The sequence below is a fragment of the Microcebus murinus genome, chromosome 17 (assembly GCF_040939455.1).
Source record: "Microcebus murinus isolate Inina chromosome 17, M.murinus_Inina_mat1.0, whole genome shotgun sequence".
Taxonomy (NCBI): Eukaryota; Metazoa; Chordata; class Mammalia; order Primates; family Cheirogaleidae; genus Microcebus; species Microcebus murinus.
The window spans coordinates 37,441,835-37,457,225 of record NC_134120.1 but is presented as its reverse complement, the minus strand read 5'-3'; the positions used below and the strand labels follow the sequence as shown (position 1 = coordinate 37,457,225).

The 15,391-nt window shown below is 40.9% G+C and overlaps 1 protein-coding gene across 2 annotated transcripts in view; it reads left to right on the top strand.

Moving 5' to 3' along the window:
* The window catches only part of RNF125 (ring finger protein 125), a 46,938-nt gene that overhangs the window by 15,534 nt on the left and 16,013 nt on the right, over positions 1-15,391 (top strand). For both annotated transcript variants that reach the window (XM_075993573.1, XM_012782566.3), the window contains exons 2-4: positions 2,299-2,452; positions 5,475-5,569; positions 8,192-8,282. In XM_075993573.1, the coding sequence (XP_075849688.1) occupies positions 2,299-2,452; positions 5,475-5,569; positions 8,192-8,282 (340 nt within the window). The remainder of the gene's footprint in view (positions 1-2,298; positions 2,453-5,474; positions 5,570-8,191; positions 8,283-15,391) is intronic.

Sequence of the window (15,391 nt, the reverse complement as noted above, 5' to 3'; positions counted from 1 at the left end):
GACTTGTAAATGATTCTCTTTGAAAATTAACCTTGAGAGACAGGTATTATATTTAAAATGATTTGGGCCAGGTCTGGTTGTATTCTTGATTTTCTTTTCTGCAATACTGTGAGATAACGGGGAAGGGAAGGGAAGCCATTTATTCTTTTGATGGGTCCATCTGCTTATGCAGATAGAGGGAAAGCTCTTCCGAGGGTCTGTCGATCTCTAAGGAGCTTTAATTCAAAATACTTTTTATACCAAGGAGTCATATTTTGCGGTGAAATTTCTGGAGGTCCTTCACATCCAATTAAAAAAAAAAAGAAGTCAATGATTACCTTGGGGGGTTAGAATTGTGGCTGGAAGCAAACAGGAGGGGAGGTTCCGGGGGATGGCTGTGCCCTCTTTTTTGTTATGGGTACTGTAGGAGATTTCATTAAACTATATGCCTATGGTATATGAACTTTTCCGTGTTTATTGTACGCTTAAATTTTTTATTTCCTTTCTTTTTTTTTTTATTTTAAAAAAATCATGTACACTGGCGAGCACCATGACACCTGGTTAATTTTTCTATTTTTAGTAGAGATGGGGGTCTCACTCTTGCTCAGGCTGGTCTCCAACTCCTGAGCTCAAGGGATCCTCCTGCCTTGGCCTCCCAGACTGCTAGGACTATAGGCGTGAGCCACCGCACCCAGTATACCTAAATTTTAAAAAGCCTAACTTTTGACATGTATTAATACTCCCAAATAGATATCCTATGCTGAATAGTTTAAGAGGTGTGAGGCCATGCTAATGTTAATGTGTATAACCTAATCTAAATGCTCATTTTACATGTGTGTATCTTAGCCTTCAACAGCTTCTATAAATAGGTTGAGATTTTCTGTGAATTCTGTTGATTATGTGTTAACATTTGATTATCATCTTTAAATAAACCAGAGAAAGTATTTGACTTGGAGGACATTCCTAATAGTGCTAAATTTGATTAGATAATTTTCTATATCTGGGAATAACTTTAAAATTATTATTATTTTTTGAGACAGAATCTCACTTTGTTGCCCCAGCTAGAGTGAGTGCCGTGGCGTCAGCCTAGCTCACAGCACCTCAAACTTCTGGGCTCAAGCAATCCTCCTGCCTCAGCCTCCCGAGTAGCTGGGACTAAAGGCATGCACCACCATGCCCAGCTAACTTTTTCTATATATATTAGTTGGCCTGTTAATTTCTTTCTATTTATAGTAGAGACACGGTCTGGCTCTTGCTCAGGCTGGTTTCGAACTCTTGACCTCGAGCAATCCTCCCGCTTCGGCCTCCCAGAGTGCGAGGATTACAGGCGTGAGCCACCGCACTCAGCCTACTTTAAAATTATTCTATGCCAAATGCTGTGCACAGGTCTGTAGGCCCAGCTGCTTGGGAGGCTGAAGTGGGAGGATCCCTTGAGCCCAGGAGTTTGAGTCCAGCCTGAACAATATAGTGAGACCCCAGCTCTTAAAAGAAAAAAAAAAAAGAAGAAGAAAAGAAGAAATAAAATTATTTTATAAAGAACTATAGGCCAGGCACGGTGGCTCACACCTGTAATCCTAGCACTCTGGGAGGCCGAGGCGGGAGGATCATTCAAGGTCAGGAGTTCGAAACCAGCCTGAGCAAGAGCGAGACCTGTCTCTACTAAAAATAGAAAGAAATTAATTGGCCAATTAAAAATATATATAGAAAAAATTAGCCAGACATGGTGGCACATGCCTGTAGTCCCAGCTACTCAGGAGGCTGAGACAGAAGGATTACTTGAGCCCAGGAGTTTGAGGTTGCTGTGAGCTAGGCTGATGCCACAGCACTCTAGCCTGGGCAATAGAGTGAGACCCTGAAGTTAAAAAAAAAAAAAAAAGAAAAAAGAACTATAATGTGTTTGGTATTTTTAGTTCCTTGACTTGCTGCTATTTTCTTTAACACACAAGACCCCACAGAGCAAAGACCTATTTCCCCCCAAAATTTGACATCAAATAGGATTGACGAAAAAGAAGAACAATTGATATGCTTTGAGTTACAGTTTTAACTCAGTTTATAGGAATACTGTTTCACCCACTCTCCATTCTTACTTTTGCTTAAATACATGAAGTGCATGTGGTGAGATGTGTGATCCCAAAGATGGCTTCCTGGGAAGGTAGGCGATTCTCTGGAAGCGTAGGATGCAAGTAGACCTATAATTTGGTAGCATGGCTCACAGCGTATGCAGTATCATTAAACTACAGATTATACAAACACACACATAGTGGTGGCTCCTTTATCTCTTTCAAGAAAAGTGATATATTCTTGGTTTGTTCCGGGTAGATTCTGCCGTTCCTGTATCGCTACCAGCCTAAAGAATAATAAGTGGACCTGTCCATATTGCCGGGCATATCTTCCTTCAGAAGGAGTTCCAGCAACTGATGTAGCCAAAAGAATGAGATCCGAGTACCAGAACTGCACCGAATGTGACACCCTGGTATGTGACCCTGCCCATGTCATGGTTACTAGCTTAGGTTCCTGAGGAAATGATCATTTCCCTTCTGCTTTTGACCCCATCCTATCCACCGTTTGGAAAGTGTTTTATCTCACCCTTCCCACTTCCTTTTATCCAATTTCATATGTATTGGCTGTAAAAAGACAGTTCCCCTGAATTCCTACCATCACCCAATTTTTCAAACAAATGCTTTCATTGACCACCTCCATTTTCTCTTCTTCCTATAACTCCCATGGTCTATTATGTGGCCTGTGTTCTTGCTACCCTGTGGCATCTTACCAATGAATAGTTTTGTCATCAAATCCAGTGGCATATTTCCACCTGTGTTATTCTGGACTTTGTACTATTTATCTCTATTGAACACTTCCACCTTGTTGAAGTTTTCACCTTTGCTACTATACTGGCCTGGTCAGATCATGTAAGATCTTAAAAGGCCATGTAGAAGATTCTAGATTTTATCCTAAATGCATTACTAAGCCATAGTAAGAGTGTAAGCTTTATTTTATTTTATTTTGAGACAGAGTCTGGCTCTGTTGCCCTGGCTAGAGTGCCATGGCATCAGCCTAGCTCACAGTAACCTCAAACTTCTGGGCTCAAGCAATCCTTCTGCCTCAGCCTCCCGAGTAGCCAGGACTACAGGCATGCAACACCATGCCCGGCTAATTTTTTCTATATATTTTTAGTTAGCCAATTAATTTCTTTCTATTTTTTTTAGTAGAGACGGGGTCTCACTCTTGATCAGGCTGGTTTCAAACTCCTGACCTTGAGCGATCCACCTGCCTTGGCCTCCCAAAGTGCTAGGATTACAGGCGTGAGCCACCGCACCCAGCCAAGAGTGTAATTGTAAGCTTTAGAGCTCCAAGATCGTTTTTATAGTTTTAAGATCATCACTCTAACATATGCGTGGAGAATGCTTTGGAGTGGGCCAAAGTGGAATTGGTGCGAACAGTTAAGTGGCTATTATGATAGGTCAGGTGAGAAGGCTGAATTAGGGTGATAGCATTAGTTATGGAATAAAAGGTTGTTTCAAGGTATGGTTAGATGGTAGAATTGAAGGAAATTGGTATTTGGATGTGGTGGTGAGTGAGAGGTGTCAAAAATGCTTCCCAGGCATTCTTTTTTCTTTTTTTCCCGAGACAGAGTCTTACTCTGTTGCCCAAGCTAGAGTGCCGTGGCATCAGCCTAGCTCACAGCAACCTCAATCTCCTAGGCTCAAGCAATCTTTCTGCCTCAGGCTCCCAAGTAGCTGGGACTATGGGTATGCGCCACCATGCCCAGCTAAGTTTTTCTATTTTTGGTAGAGACGAAGTCTCGCTCTTGCTCAGGCTGGTCTTGAACTCCGAGCTCCAACGATCCACCCGCCTCGGCCTCCCAGAGTGCTAGGATTACAGGCGTGAGCCACTGCGCCCAGCCTTCCCAGGCATTCTGACTTAAATAAGTGAGGCTCCTAATATGGGGAGAAAATTTGGAGAAGAATCCACAGAGTTATGTTTTTTGTATGTGAAATTTGAGCTGCCAAGAGGAGATGCTGGGAGCATGTTTAGATACAGGGGTCTAGAGATCAAAAGAGAGATTACGTACTAAGCATCTAAATTTTTTTAGAGAAACTTTCTTGATGTTTATCAAAATTATAGCCCTGTTATGCTTTCTCTTAGCACCCTGTGCTTTTGCTTTATACCACTTATATCCATTTCATGACGCTCGGCCTTAGTATTCCAGTTTCCTGTATCAAACAGTTTCCTCTGCTTGTCCACACGTCATTTTTCCTCTATTGTATTATAAGCACCATTAGAGCAGACACAATGGTTTATGTTTGTTCTGCTATCTCTTACACCGTCTTACATAATTTTGTGTCTAGACTGTCAATTGATCAATTCATTTGTTAGCATATAGTCCTCGGCTTGCTTAAATTCATGAACAAAGCATACAAAGAGAAATAAATTTTTATTAGCAGTAGTAGTAAAGAGATGAGAGAACGCTCATGTGCAAAGTTGGCTGTTAGAGGTTGCGAAATACGTGTGTTTAAGACAGCTGCCTAGATCAATCCTAGTTTTTATATCTTTTAGGTGGATATTTGTAAAGCAAGCATTTTGTTTTTACTTTTCCACTTGCTTTTATTTTTTGCCTTTTGTGAAACAATGATAACTGTTTTCTTGATGTGATAGATTTCGTCTTTGAGGTTTAACTTCCGTAGCTTGGGCAAAATGAAGCAGAGTGGGTCGGCAACCTTACCACAGCTGTACAAAGCTTCCTTTAGCACAAGATCTTATCAGAGTTCTAATGAAACATTTAATAGAATATGTGTTATGTTAGCGACAGATCCCTCATAGTTAGGATCTGTGAATGTATATCTGGAGGAACAAGGGCTCTTTATTCTGCATTGAGGAAAATGGACTGCAAGAGCAGTCTTTTATGTTTGCTGTTAATGGGCCCATTAAGTATGCTGTGTATTAGGAATTCATGTAATACTACTGGGTATGTTATAAAGTCATGGTATTTATATCTTTCTTAGACTAGCACAGAGTTTCTTTTAACTTGCTATAGACTTTTCTAAAATTCATCCATTTATTCTTCTTATTTCTATTTTTCTTTCTCTTTTTCCTTCTTAATGTTTTTCTTCTTTTCTCCCTCTTGCTCTCTTTTTCTTCATCCATTTTTCTTTCCCACTTCCATCTTTTCAAAACCTATTTATATAATTGGATACAAAGAAGGCAAATTTGAGTTACTATACATCTTTTCACTTAAAAAAATGTATATGTATTTGTGTGTTCTTTAGATGAACCAAATTCAAGAACTCAACATTTGGGTCTTCTAAGTATTGGAGAAATTTGAAAATAGTATTAATTCTTGATAATGCCCTAACTTGTGGTACTGATGTCATGAATGCATTCATTCAATCAACTGATCCCACAATATGACATTCTGTGAAAGTCATAAAGCTGGATCACATAAGACTTCATTGAGCCCCTTTTTAACTGGGTTTATTTCATTTGCTTTTCTATAGGTTTGCCTCAGTGAAATGAGGGCACATATAAGGACTTGTCAGAAGTACATAGATAAGTATGGACCACTACAAGAACTCGGGGAGACAGCAGCAAGGTTGGTTTCAATACATTATAGTTTAACGCTAAATTTTGACATGTCTATAAAGAATTTAGTGGGCTGCAAAGGTTAGCATTTTTATTATAAAAAATATTTATGCAGTAATGTTTGGGTTCTTATCCATCATACCTGATATTGGTAATCATGTGTTAATAGCAATCGTTGTCAAAGAATTTTGCTCTACTTGAAAAACTGCATGTGGGTAACCAAACACACGCTGGAGAGATTGGGACAACTTCCTCAGACAAGTTTGTATGAAGGAAGATCCAAAAATAAAATGCAGAACTGTTAAATTTCTGCCAGGCTCTGTTTGCTGACTAATCAATTCCTGAAGTGGTTCATAACTGAGATTATTCGTCTTGACTCTTCCATCACCACTGCTCATTTCCCCAGCTCATTCCTTACCACGTTGCTTGTTTCTCTTTAGAAGGCAGGAGGCAACCTCTCAGTATGTGTGCTAGTAAGGGAAGAACGGGCCTGGGCAGGTGTCCTGAATCCTTTGTGGTTTTGGTGGGCAGTCTTACTGGGGCTGCCAGAAGAATGGAAGAAGGGGCTGAGAGAAGAATGGAAGGGGCTAGTAGGTATAATGGAGGATATGAATCATTTACTATTTTTTTCTTTAAAAAAAGAAAAAGAAACAAATATGAGTCATTACTGTCCTGATGGGAACGGTAATTTAGTAGTATCAGAGTAATTATAAAGGTTGGAGTCTACCTCTGCTAACCAAATAAAGAAATAATTTATATTCTCCTGTATAATAGGTCAATGGCCTTGAAACTGTTAAATCTGCTTATGAACTCATTTACCCAATATTGATATTCAGTATGTGTGTAATTTCTTTTTCTCTCCTGAAGAAAAATGTTAGGTCTACTCATTGTAATAAAATATATTCAAAATATAGCTTAAATTTCTTAACCTAAAAGTCTAAGTGATCATCCCATTCCTTTTGTTTTTCCTAGAAATTGCCTTGCAAAGGTACCTGTTATTATAGGTTTACCTTTATATCATGATATAATAAATTCTTGATGAGTCTTTTAGCTGTTAACAGAGTAAGGATCCTGATAGATTGACCACAAGGACCAATGGAAAGAAGGTTAACATAAGTTGAGAAAGTGTGTGGGATTTGATTACAAGGTTGATGGGCTTTAAGAAAATTAAAAAATCTATGCAAGCTAATTGGAATCCTCATTCCTTATGATGGTTAGAATTAAATAGTAAACATTTAAAATAATAGAAAATGGGGAGGGTTGTTGATTAATCTTACAAAGTAGATTAATATTGGCATTTATGATAGAAACCTTTGTTTTGTAGAAGAATTTTCTATATGATTCAAACTTTTGAAGTCTTTATGCATGGAGCATATCCAGAGTGCAATACCTGGGGGACAGGAAGTTACATCCATAATGGAAAGCGAGCAAAAAAATCTAAGCCTCTATATTGTCCCTGAGAATTTAAGGCAATACTGTTCAATGGAAATATAATGTGGCCACACACAGTGGCTCACGCTGTAATCCTAGCACTCTTGAGAGGCTGAGGCGGGTGGATTGCTCAAGGTCAGGAGTTTGAAACCAGCCTGAGCAAGAGTGAGACCCCGTCTCTACTAAAAATAGAAAGAAATTAATTGGCCAACTAAAAATATATAGAAAAAATTAGCCGGGCATGGTGGTACATGTCTGTAGTCCCAGCTACTTGGGAGGCAGAGTCTTGCAATGTTGCCTAGGCCAGTCTCGAACTCCTGGCCTCAAGTGATCCTTCTGCCTCGACCTCCCAAAGTGCTAGATTATAGGTGTGAGCCACCATGCCCAGCTAGATCTTTAAAATCCAATGTGTATATTTTATGTCCAGTATATCTGAATTTAGACTAGCCACATTTCAAGTACCCAATAGACACATAAAGGACAGCCCAGATGTAAGGAACCAAATAAATATTCCTAAGTGTAAGTAAGAAGTTTTTGTTGTTTTTTTTTTCAGAGACAACATCTTGCTGTGTTGCCCAGGGTAGGGTGCAGTGGCTATTCACATGTACAGTCATTGCTACAGCCTTGAACTCCAGGGCTCAAGTGATCTTTCTGCCTTAGCTTCCCAAGTAGCTGGGATGACAGACGTGCCACTGTATCTGGCTCCCACCCATCTCCCCATAAGGATTTAACAAGCTAGTTGTGGGTCAGTTTTCATTCTTCAGAGGAAACTATAATGTGAGTTGACAGCTCTAGTTATATGCTGGTGGATATAGACAACAAATAACACTCAATTCAGATATTACCTGAATTAGAAGAAAAAGGTAACCCAGGGACAGCTGGGTGCTGTGATCCTCAGTTTCTCAGTTAATGGGTGCTCAGATTGTACGGCTCCTCCAAAGAGAATAAGGTGCTTCGAGTGAATTAGAAATGTTTCTCTGCCCTGTCCCTGTGAGCATACACATTTGCATTTCTCATGAAAAAAAATTTAGGCACCAACACCGTTATCGGGATAGGAAAAGTAATATCAAGTCAGAGGAAGAGAACCAGGATTAGAAACTAGACTCACTTACATTGTATTTTTTTTTTTAATCTCTAGTTAAGTGACTAGTACTTAGTTGCCAACAACTTTAGTAATATTTCTATTTTATGCAATTTCCAGGTGTGCATGTCCGTTTTGCCAGAGGGAATTGGATGAAGACAGCTTGCTGGATCATTGTGTCACTCATCACAGATCAGAAAGGAGACCTGTAGTAAGAATTTTTGTTACATATATTTTAGCAAAGTCTGAATTCAGGATACAATAGAAAATCCATTTGTTATATTTCTATTTATAGATTTATTGTGAAGGATAATAATTTATGTTAAGGTTATAATTTTTGACTGTTTATAATATGTGAAAGTGTTGAGTTGAAACTGACAAGAATTACTGATGTGCAATCACTCTTTCATTTATGAAATTACACATTATCTCTTACAAATAAACATGGGTATAATCAACCAAAGTGATCCAAAATGCACTGTTAATTAGTTAAGATTTAATTTTGGAATACAAACTGTGGTCATATCCTAAGTTAAAAACATTTTTTTTTTTTTTTTTTTGAGACAGAGTCTCACTTTGTTGCCCAGGCTAGAGTGAGTGCCGTGGCATTAGCCTGGCTCACAGCAACCTCAATCTCCGGGGCTCAGCGATCCTACTGCCTCAGCCTCCCGAGTAGCTGGGACTACAGGCATGCGCCACCATGCCCGGCTAATTTTTTGTATATATATTTTTAGTTGGTCAATTAATTTATTTCTATTTTTGGTAGAGATGGGGTCTCGCTCAGGCTGGTTTCGAACTCCTGAACTTGAGCAATCCGCCCGCCTCGGCCTCTCAAAGTGCTAGGATTACAGGCGTGAGCCACCACGCCCGGCCCTAAAAACATTTTTTAAAATTTTTTTTTCCGAGATAGAGTCTCACTTTGTTGCCCAGGCTAGAGTGAGTGCCGTGGCGTCAGCCTAGCTCACAGCAACCTCAAACTCCTGGGCTCAAGCAATCCTCCTGCCTCAGCCTCCCGAGTAGCCGGGACTACAGGCATGCGCCACCATGCCCGGCTAATTTTTTCTATATATATTACTTAGCCAATTAATTTCTTTCTATTTATAGTAGAGACAGGGTCTCGCTCTTGCTCAGGCTGGTTTCAAACTCCTGACCTTGAGCAATCCGCCCACCTGGCCTCCCAGAGTGCTAGGATTACAGGCGTGAGCCACCGCGCACCCAGCCAAAACCCGGCCAAAAATATTTTAAAATAATGCAAATGATGTTATTATGACAATACATTAGAAATGAAAAGTAGGTAGTTATTCATCTTCATTAATTAATCTATTATTTTATTTCACAGTCAGTATTTATCCATATGATTGCATATTTAATATATATATTGCTCGTCATCTCCTAGATTTATTATGAATGTTGCCTTTTTTCATTTCAACCTGGCATTGTAGTTCTGTTTTACAGTGCGGTTTTTATAATTTTCATTTTTATATAGTTGTAAGGTAAAGCAGAGTGGATACCTTAACATTTACTCATGCCATTTTACTACTATTTTTGAACATTTGGATTATTACTAATTTTTAGGATTTGAATTCATATTCTTATATTTTCGTACATTTAAACTCTCCCTGTTATTAGATTTTTTTTCCTGGGAGGAAATTCCTTAGATTGCTATTTCTGGGATCAATAGGGCAAACTTTTTAGTAGGTCTTAAAATGTATCTCCAGGCCAGACACGTTGGCTCACACCTGTAATCCTAGCACTCTGGGAGGCGGAGGTGGGTGGATTGCTCAAGGTCAGGAGTTCAAAACCAACCTGACCGAGACGACACCTCTACTAAAAATAGAAAGAAACTAATTGACCAACTAAAAATATATATAGAAAAAATTAGCCGGGCGTGGTGGTGCATGCCTGTAGTCCCAGCTACTCTGGAGGCTGAGGCAGTAGAATCGCTTGAGCCCAGGAGTTTGAGGTTGCTGTGAGCTAGGCTGACGCCACGGCACTCACTCTAGCCTGGGCAACAAAGTGAGACTCTGTCTCAGAAAAAATTAAAAATTAAAAAAAAAAAATGTATCTCCAAAATGCTTTCCAAAAAGTTTGAGTCAATTTATATTTGTATCAGCAATTTAAGAGTAAACCACTTTCACCTTAACCTGGCTATAATTGGGTATACTTATTTTAAAATTACTCTGGCTTAACAGATATAAAATGATACTTTCAAGATTATTTTGAATTTTATTTTAGCTTTATGCAATATATATATATGTGGGGTTATTTTTCCTTCTTTTTTCAGAACTGTGAGAAAACATGTGTTGTTTTATATATATAAATTTTTAGATTTTTTTGAGTTTTGGTGGTTTTTTTTAATAAAATCCTTTTGGAAAGTGGATGAGATTAAAACACAAGTATATTAGATAGATAGGTAGAGGGAGAGATAAAAAGACAGACACAGAGATAATGCTCACAACAAGCCTGTGAGATAGGCATGATTATTATTCCCATTTTATACATGATAAACTGAGGCTCAGAAAGGTTAAGTCAGTCATGCAAGGTCACAGAGCTGGTAAGCAGTAAAGCCAGAGTTAGAGTAGTCTAGCTCCAGAGGTGCATGGTAAACCCCTGCTCAGGAGAAAAGCTACACAGCACACAAAGATATTTGTTATTGATCCCAGTGGCCCAGGGGTTCGGCCATTGGAACGGCTGAGTAGGAGCTTGCTAGGTGTTGGGGGAGCACACCTCTCATGGGCTTTTCCTGCTCCAGTTGCTCTGTAAGAGAAGCTGGGTTAGGCAGTTGTTTCATAAGTCCCCGGGAGCCAGAGGAAGTCAGAAGAAAGCATTAAGATGGAATGAGAGCAACTATGATTCACTGAGGCCCAAGTGCTCTCTTGTCTCTCCTAGCAACCCTGTGAAGAAGGGATTGTCAACCCAGCCTGAGCCCTGACCACTAGTGCTGCTCTAGCTGGGGGAAAGCTGGGTCCTGGACCATTATCTCAGGGTGCATCTAAGCAGCAATGTGGGGCAGGCCACATTGTGGTCAGTTTGGCGGTCGTGTGCCTGCTGCAGCAGACATCCAGCCTACGTGTCACTCAGTTTGGCCATCAGATCAAAGGGGGCCCGTGGAGCTAGGTCCTTCATGATTTAGAGGTCATTGAAGAAAGCCAGTCTGAGAGGGGAGAAAAACCAGGAATGGTGGGATCATATTACCCATGGACGTTAGTAGCTAAATCCTGGGCTTTGGCAGGGATAGGCTTTGGTTCAAATCCCACTACGTCTGTTAACTCCTCTCTGCCTCTGTGTCATCATTCGTAAAATGGGGCTGATAATAATAATGATGCCTTTTTCACAGGTAGTAGTGAATGAGTCAGGCATGTAAAGTAAACACTCACCGTCACATAGAGATCACTCCATAAATAGAAGAGTGGTAGTGGTGGTGGGTTATTACGAGTTTTCAATTGTGTAACATCAGCCTAGAGAAGATTTATCAGAGGAAGTGATACATGCTCACAGTTGGGTAACCCACGTGGGGTGAGGGTAAGAGTGGGGTGGAGAGAGGGGTTCAGGTGAAGTGGTAAAATTCCACCACAAAGACCAGGATGTTGGCTGGGCGCGGTGGCTCACGCCTGTAATCCTAGCACTCTGGGAGGCTGAGGTGGGTGGATCGCTCAAGGTCAGGAGTTTGAGTCCAGCCTGAACACCATAGTGAGACCCCAGCTCTTAAAAGAAAAAGAAGAAGAAAAGAAGAAATAAAATTATTTTATAAAGAACTATAGTCCGGGCGCTGGTGGCTCACACCTGTAATCCTAGCACTCTGGGAGGCCGAGGTGGGTGGATTGCTCAAGGTCAGGAGTTCAAAACCAGCCTGAGCAAGAGCGAGACCCTGTCTCTACTATAAATAGAAAGAAATTAATTGGCCAACTAATATATATAGAAAAAATCAGGCCGGGCGCTGTGGCTCACGCCTGTAATCCTAGCTCTTGGGAGGCCGAGGTGGGCGGATTGCTCAAGGTCAGGAGTTCAAAACCAGCCTGAGCAAGAGCGAGACCCCGTCTCTACTATAAACAGAAAGAAATTAATTGGCCAACTGATATATATATATAAAAAATCAGCCGGGCATGGTGGCGCATGCCTGTAGTCCCAGCTACTCGGGAGGCTGAGGCAGAAGGATCACTCGAGCCCAGGAGTTTGAGGTTGCTGTGAGCTAGGCTGACGCCACGGCACTCACTCTAGCCTGGACAACAAAGTGAGACTCTGTCTCAAAAAAAAAAAAAAAAAAAAAAATCAGCCAGGCATGGTGGTGCATGCCTGTAGTCCCAGCTGTTCGGGAGGCTGAGGCAGCAGGATTGCTTGAGCCTAGGAGATTGAGGTTGCTGTGAGCTAGGCTGACGCCACAGCACTCTAGCCTGGGCAACAAAGTGAGACTCTGTCTCAAAAAAAAAAAAAAAAAATGCTTGGTTCTGTAACACCCCAGTGCTGTCCAGAAGTAGTATCTGGAACAGAAGACTGTCAGGTATCCTATGTTAGTGTTTTATTATTGAGCAGAAGCTCAAGATACATGTCATTCTGAAGGACCTAGAGCCACTATAAGTCATGATGTGTCATATGGTTATGAAAAGACTGGAACGTGGCATACCTGAAGTGCACATGCTTAAGGATCCCTAGTGGGGACATGTCAGTGAAGACACCCTGGTAGAAACCCTGGGCAAGGAGGGCTGAGTTCTGCATTGGTGAGGAAGTTAGCAAGAAGTGTTGCTTTAAAGGACTGGATTGCTGATTTTGCTGCAGATAAGATGAGCGACATTGTCTGTCTTACCTGCTGTAAGAGGTTTCCTGGCAGTTAGAGAGATTTGGGTAAATGGCTCCTCTGCCTTCCAAAAATAATTAGATCATTCAGAGATCAAACCACAAGATAGCCAATCTTTGCAGAACTGCTCAAGGTTGATGCAGTAGGTTAAGAACATCAAAGGATTTTGACTTTTCTCATATGCCAACAGCTCCTTTTTCTCACATAGTAATTATATTCTGCCATGTTGCAGTTTCTGAATAATTATATTCATGGACTATTAGACTCAAAGGAGGCAACAGACACAAACAGCATGCTTGAGTTTGAATTATGAGACCATTTCTGAGAGAAATGTGGTATTTTATCTTGTAAGGGGATATGGTTCTAGCAAGAGCCGTACTTTGTGGTTATTCTCTCTGCCCAGGGCGCACTTTCTTTCCCTGGTTGGCTCTTACTCATCGTTTGAAGCTCAGCTTAAACCTTACTTCCTCAAGGAACCACCCCTCCCCCCCACGACACTCTAATTTCAGCTTATGCTTTTCTCCCCTTTTTTCAGTATTTACCACAATTTGTAATTGTATATTCATTTCCTGTTTGTCTTTCCTTCTAATTTATTAGGTTCGTGAAGGCATGGAACCTAAGTCCTTTGTTCAAGACTGCATGCCAAGTTCTTTTCTTTTTTTTTTTTGAGACAGAGTCTCATTGTTGCCTGGTAGAGTGCTGTGGCGTCAGCCTAGCTCACAGCAACCTCAAACTCCTTGGCTCAAACCATCCTCCTGCCTCAGCCTCCCAAGTAGCTGGGACTACAGGTGTGTGCCACTACACCCGGCTAATGTTTGTTTTTTTTTTTAATATTTTTAGTTGCCCAGGCAAATTTCTTTTTATTTTTTAGTAGAAACGGGGTCTCACTTTTGCTCAGGCTGGTTTCGAACTCCTGAGCTTAAGCCATCCTCCCACCTCAGCCTCCCAGAGTGCTAGGATTACAGGCGTGAGCCACCACGCCCGGCCTGCATTCCCAGTTCTTGGCAGAGTGTCTAACACATGGTAGGATGTAGTGATATGAAAAAAGGACATTAAAGAAAAACTTAACTCCATTTACCCATATTCAAAGGTTCTAGTAGTTCCATGTTTTCTACCAAACTCTGGAGGCTCATTCCTTAAGGAAGGGACAGGACTGCTATTGGTTTGAAACACAAACTGTGGTGGCCACAGGCTGAGCCAGTCCTCCCCCATGGCAGCTTTATTCCCACGAGTGCTTAGGGTATCTGTGACTTGACTGGGCAGAAGGGGTGTATGTGCATTAATGTTTGGAAGGAAGAAAAATCTTCAATAGATTTGCTTTCAGGCTCCCACTAAATTAGGTCTGCAATCTGGTATCTTGATTTAGGTTACATATTTGCCTATAAATATTTTCAATGCATGTCTCTTTTCTCTTTTTGGTATTGGATTCAATAATCTTTAATCAATTCCTCATATGGCATTTATCATCGTATGGAAAGTGTTCTATAATTGGCTTGAGTTGCTGTAGAGGTTAGTCTAAACCACAGATGGTGGAGTTGAGTGTCCCTTGTCATAGCCATTCAGGGTTGAATCTTTTGCCTCTTGAGATGTCTGTAACGTGAGCACACTGTCTTCCAACTCTTACACACTTGTTCTCTTAGAAATCATCTTCTGACCTCAGAAGAACATGATAGACATCTTCTTCATTAAAGATCTTTGATATTAGACTGCATATATAGATAATACTTGGTAATTAAAAGCCCTCAACAGGGCCGGGCGCTGTGGCTCACGCCTGTAATCCTAGCTCTTGGGAGGCCGAGGCGGGCGGATTGCTCAAGGTCAGGAGTTCAAAACCAGCCTGAGCAAGAGCGAGACCCCGTCTCTACTACAAATAGAAAGAAATTAATTGGCCAACTGATATATATATAAAAAAAAATTAGCCGGGCATGGTGGCGCATGCCTGTAGTCCCAGCTACCCGGGAGGCTGAGGCAGAAGGATCACTCGAGCCCAGGAGTTTGAGGTTGCTGTGAGCGAGGCTGACGCCACGGCACTCACTCTAGCCTGGGCAACAAAGCGAGACTCTGTCTCAAAAAAAAAAAAAAAAAAAAGCCCTCAACAGTAAAATATGATGTTTATGGCATCTGTGCTTTTAGAACCTAAGAAAAGGGTACCAGAAAAAAGTTAAGTTCTGCCACCTACTTTCCTATTCTTTATTAAATCAGTCATACACATATTTTAGAAATAGAGTTCAAGTTTTATAGTATAAAATATACCTGATTCACAGTGAGGGCTATTGAGCATCTGTGTGGAGAATGATTTTCTTTTGGGAATACTCTGTAACAGTACCAAAATAGGGGTGCAGGGAAGCCAGGGTTTGGGGAACTAGAAGGCCGAATGCCCTGGTGGTTGTGTTCTGTCAGTGATCTTACCCTTATTCTTTTTTTTTTTTTTTTGGAGACAGAGTCTCGCTTTGTTGCCCTGGCTAGAGTGAGTGCCATGGCGTCAGCCTAGCTCACAGCAACCTCAATCTCCTGGGCTCAAGCAATCC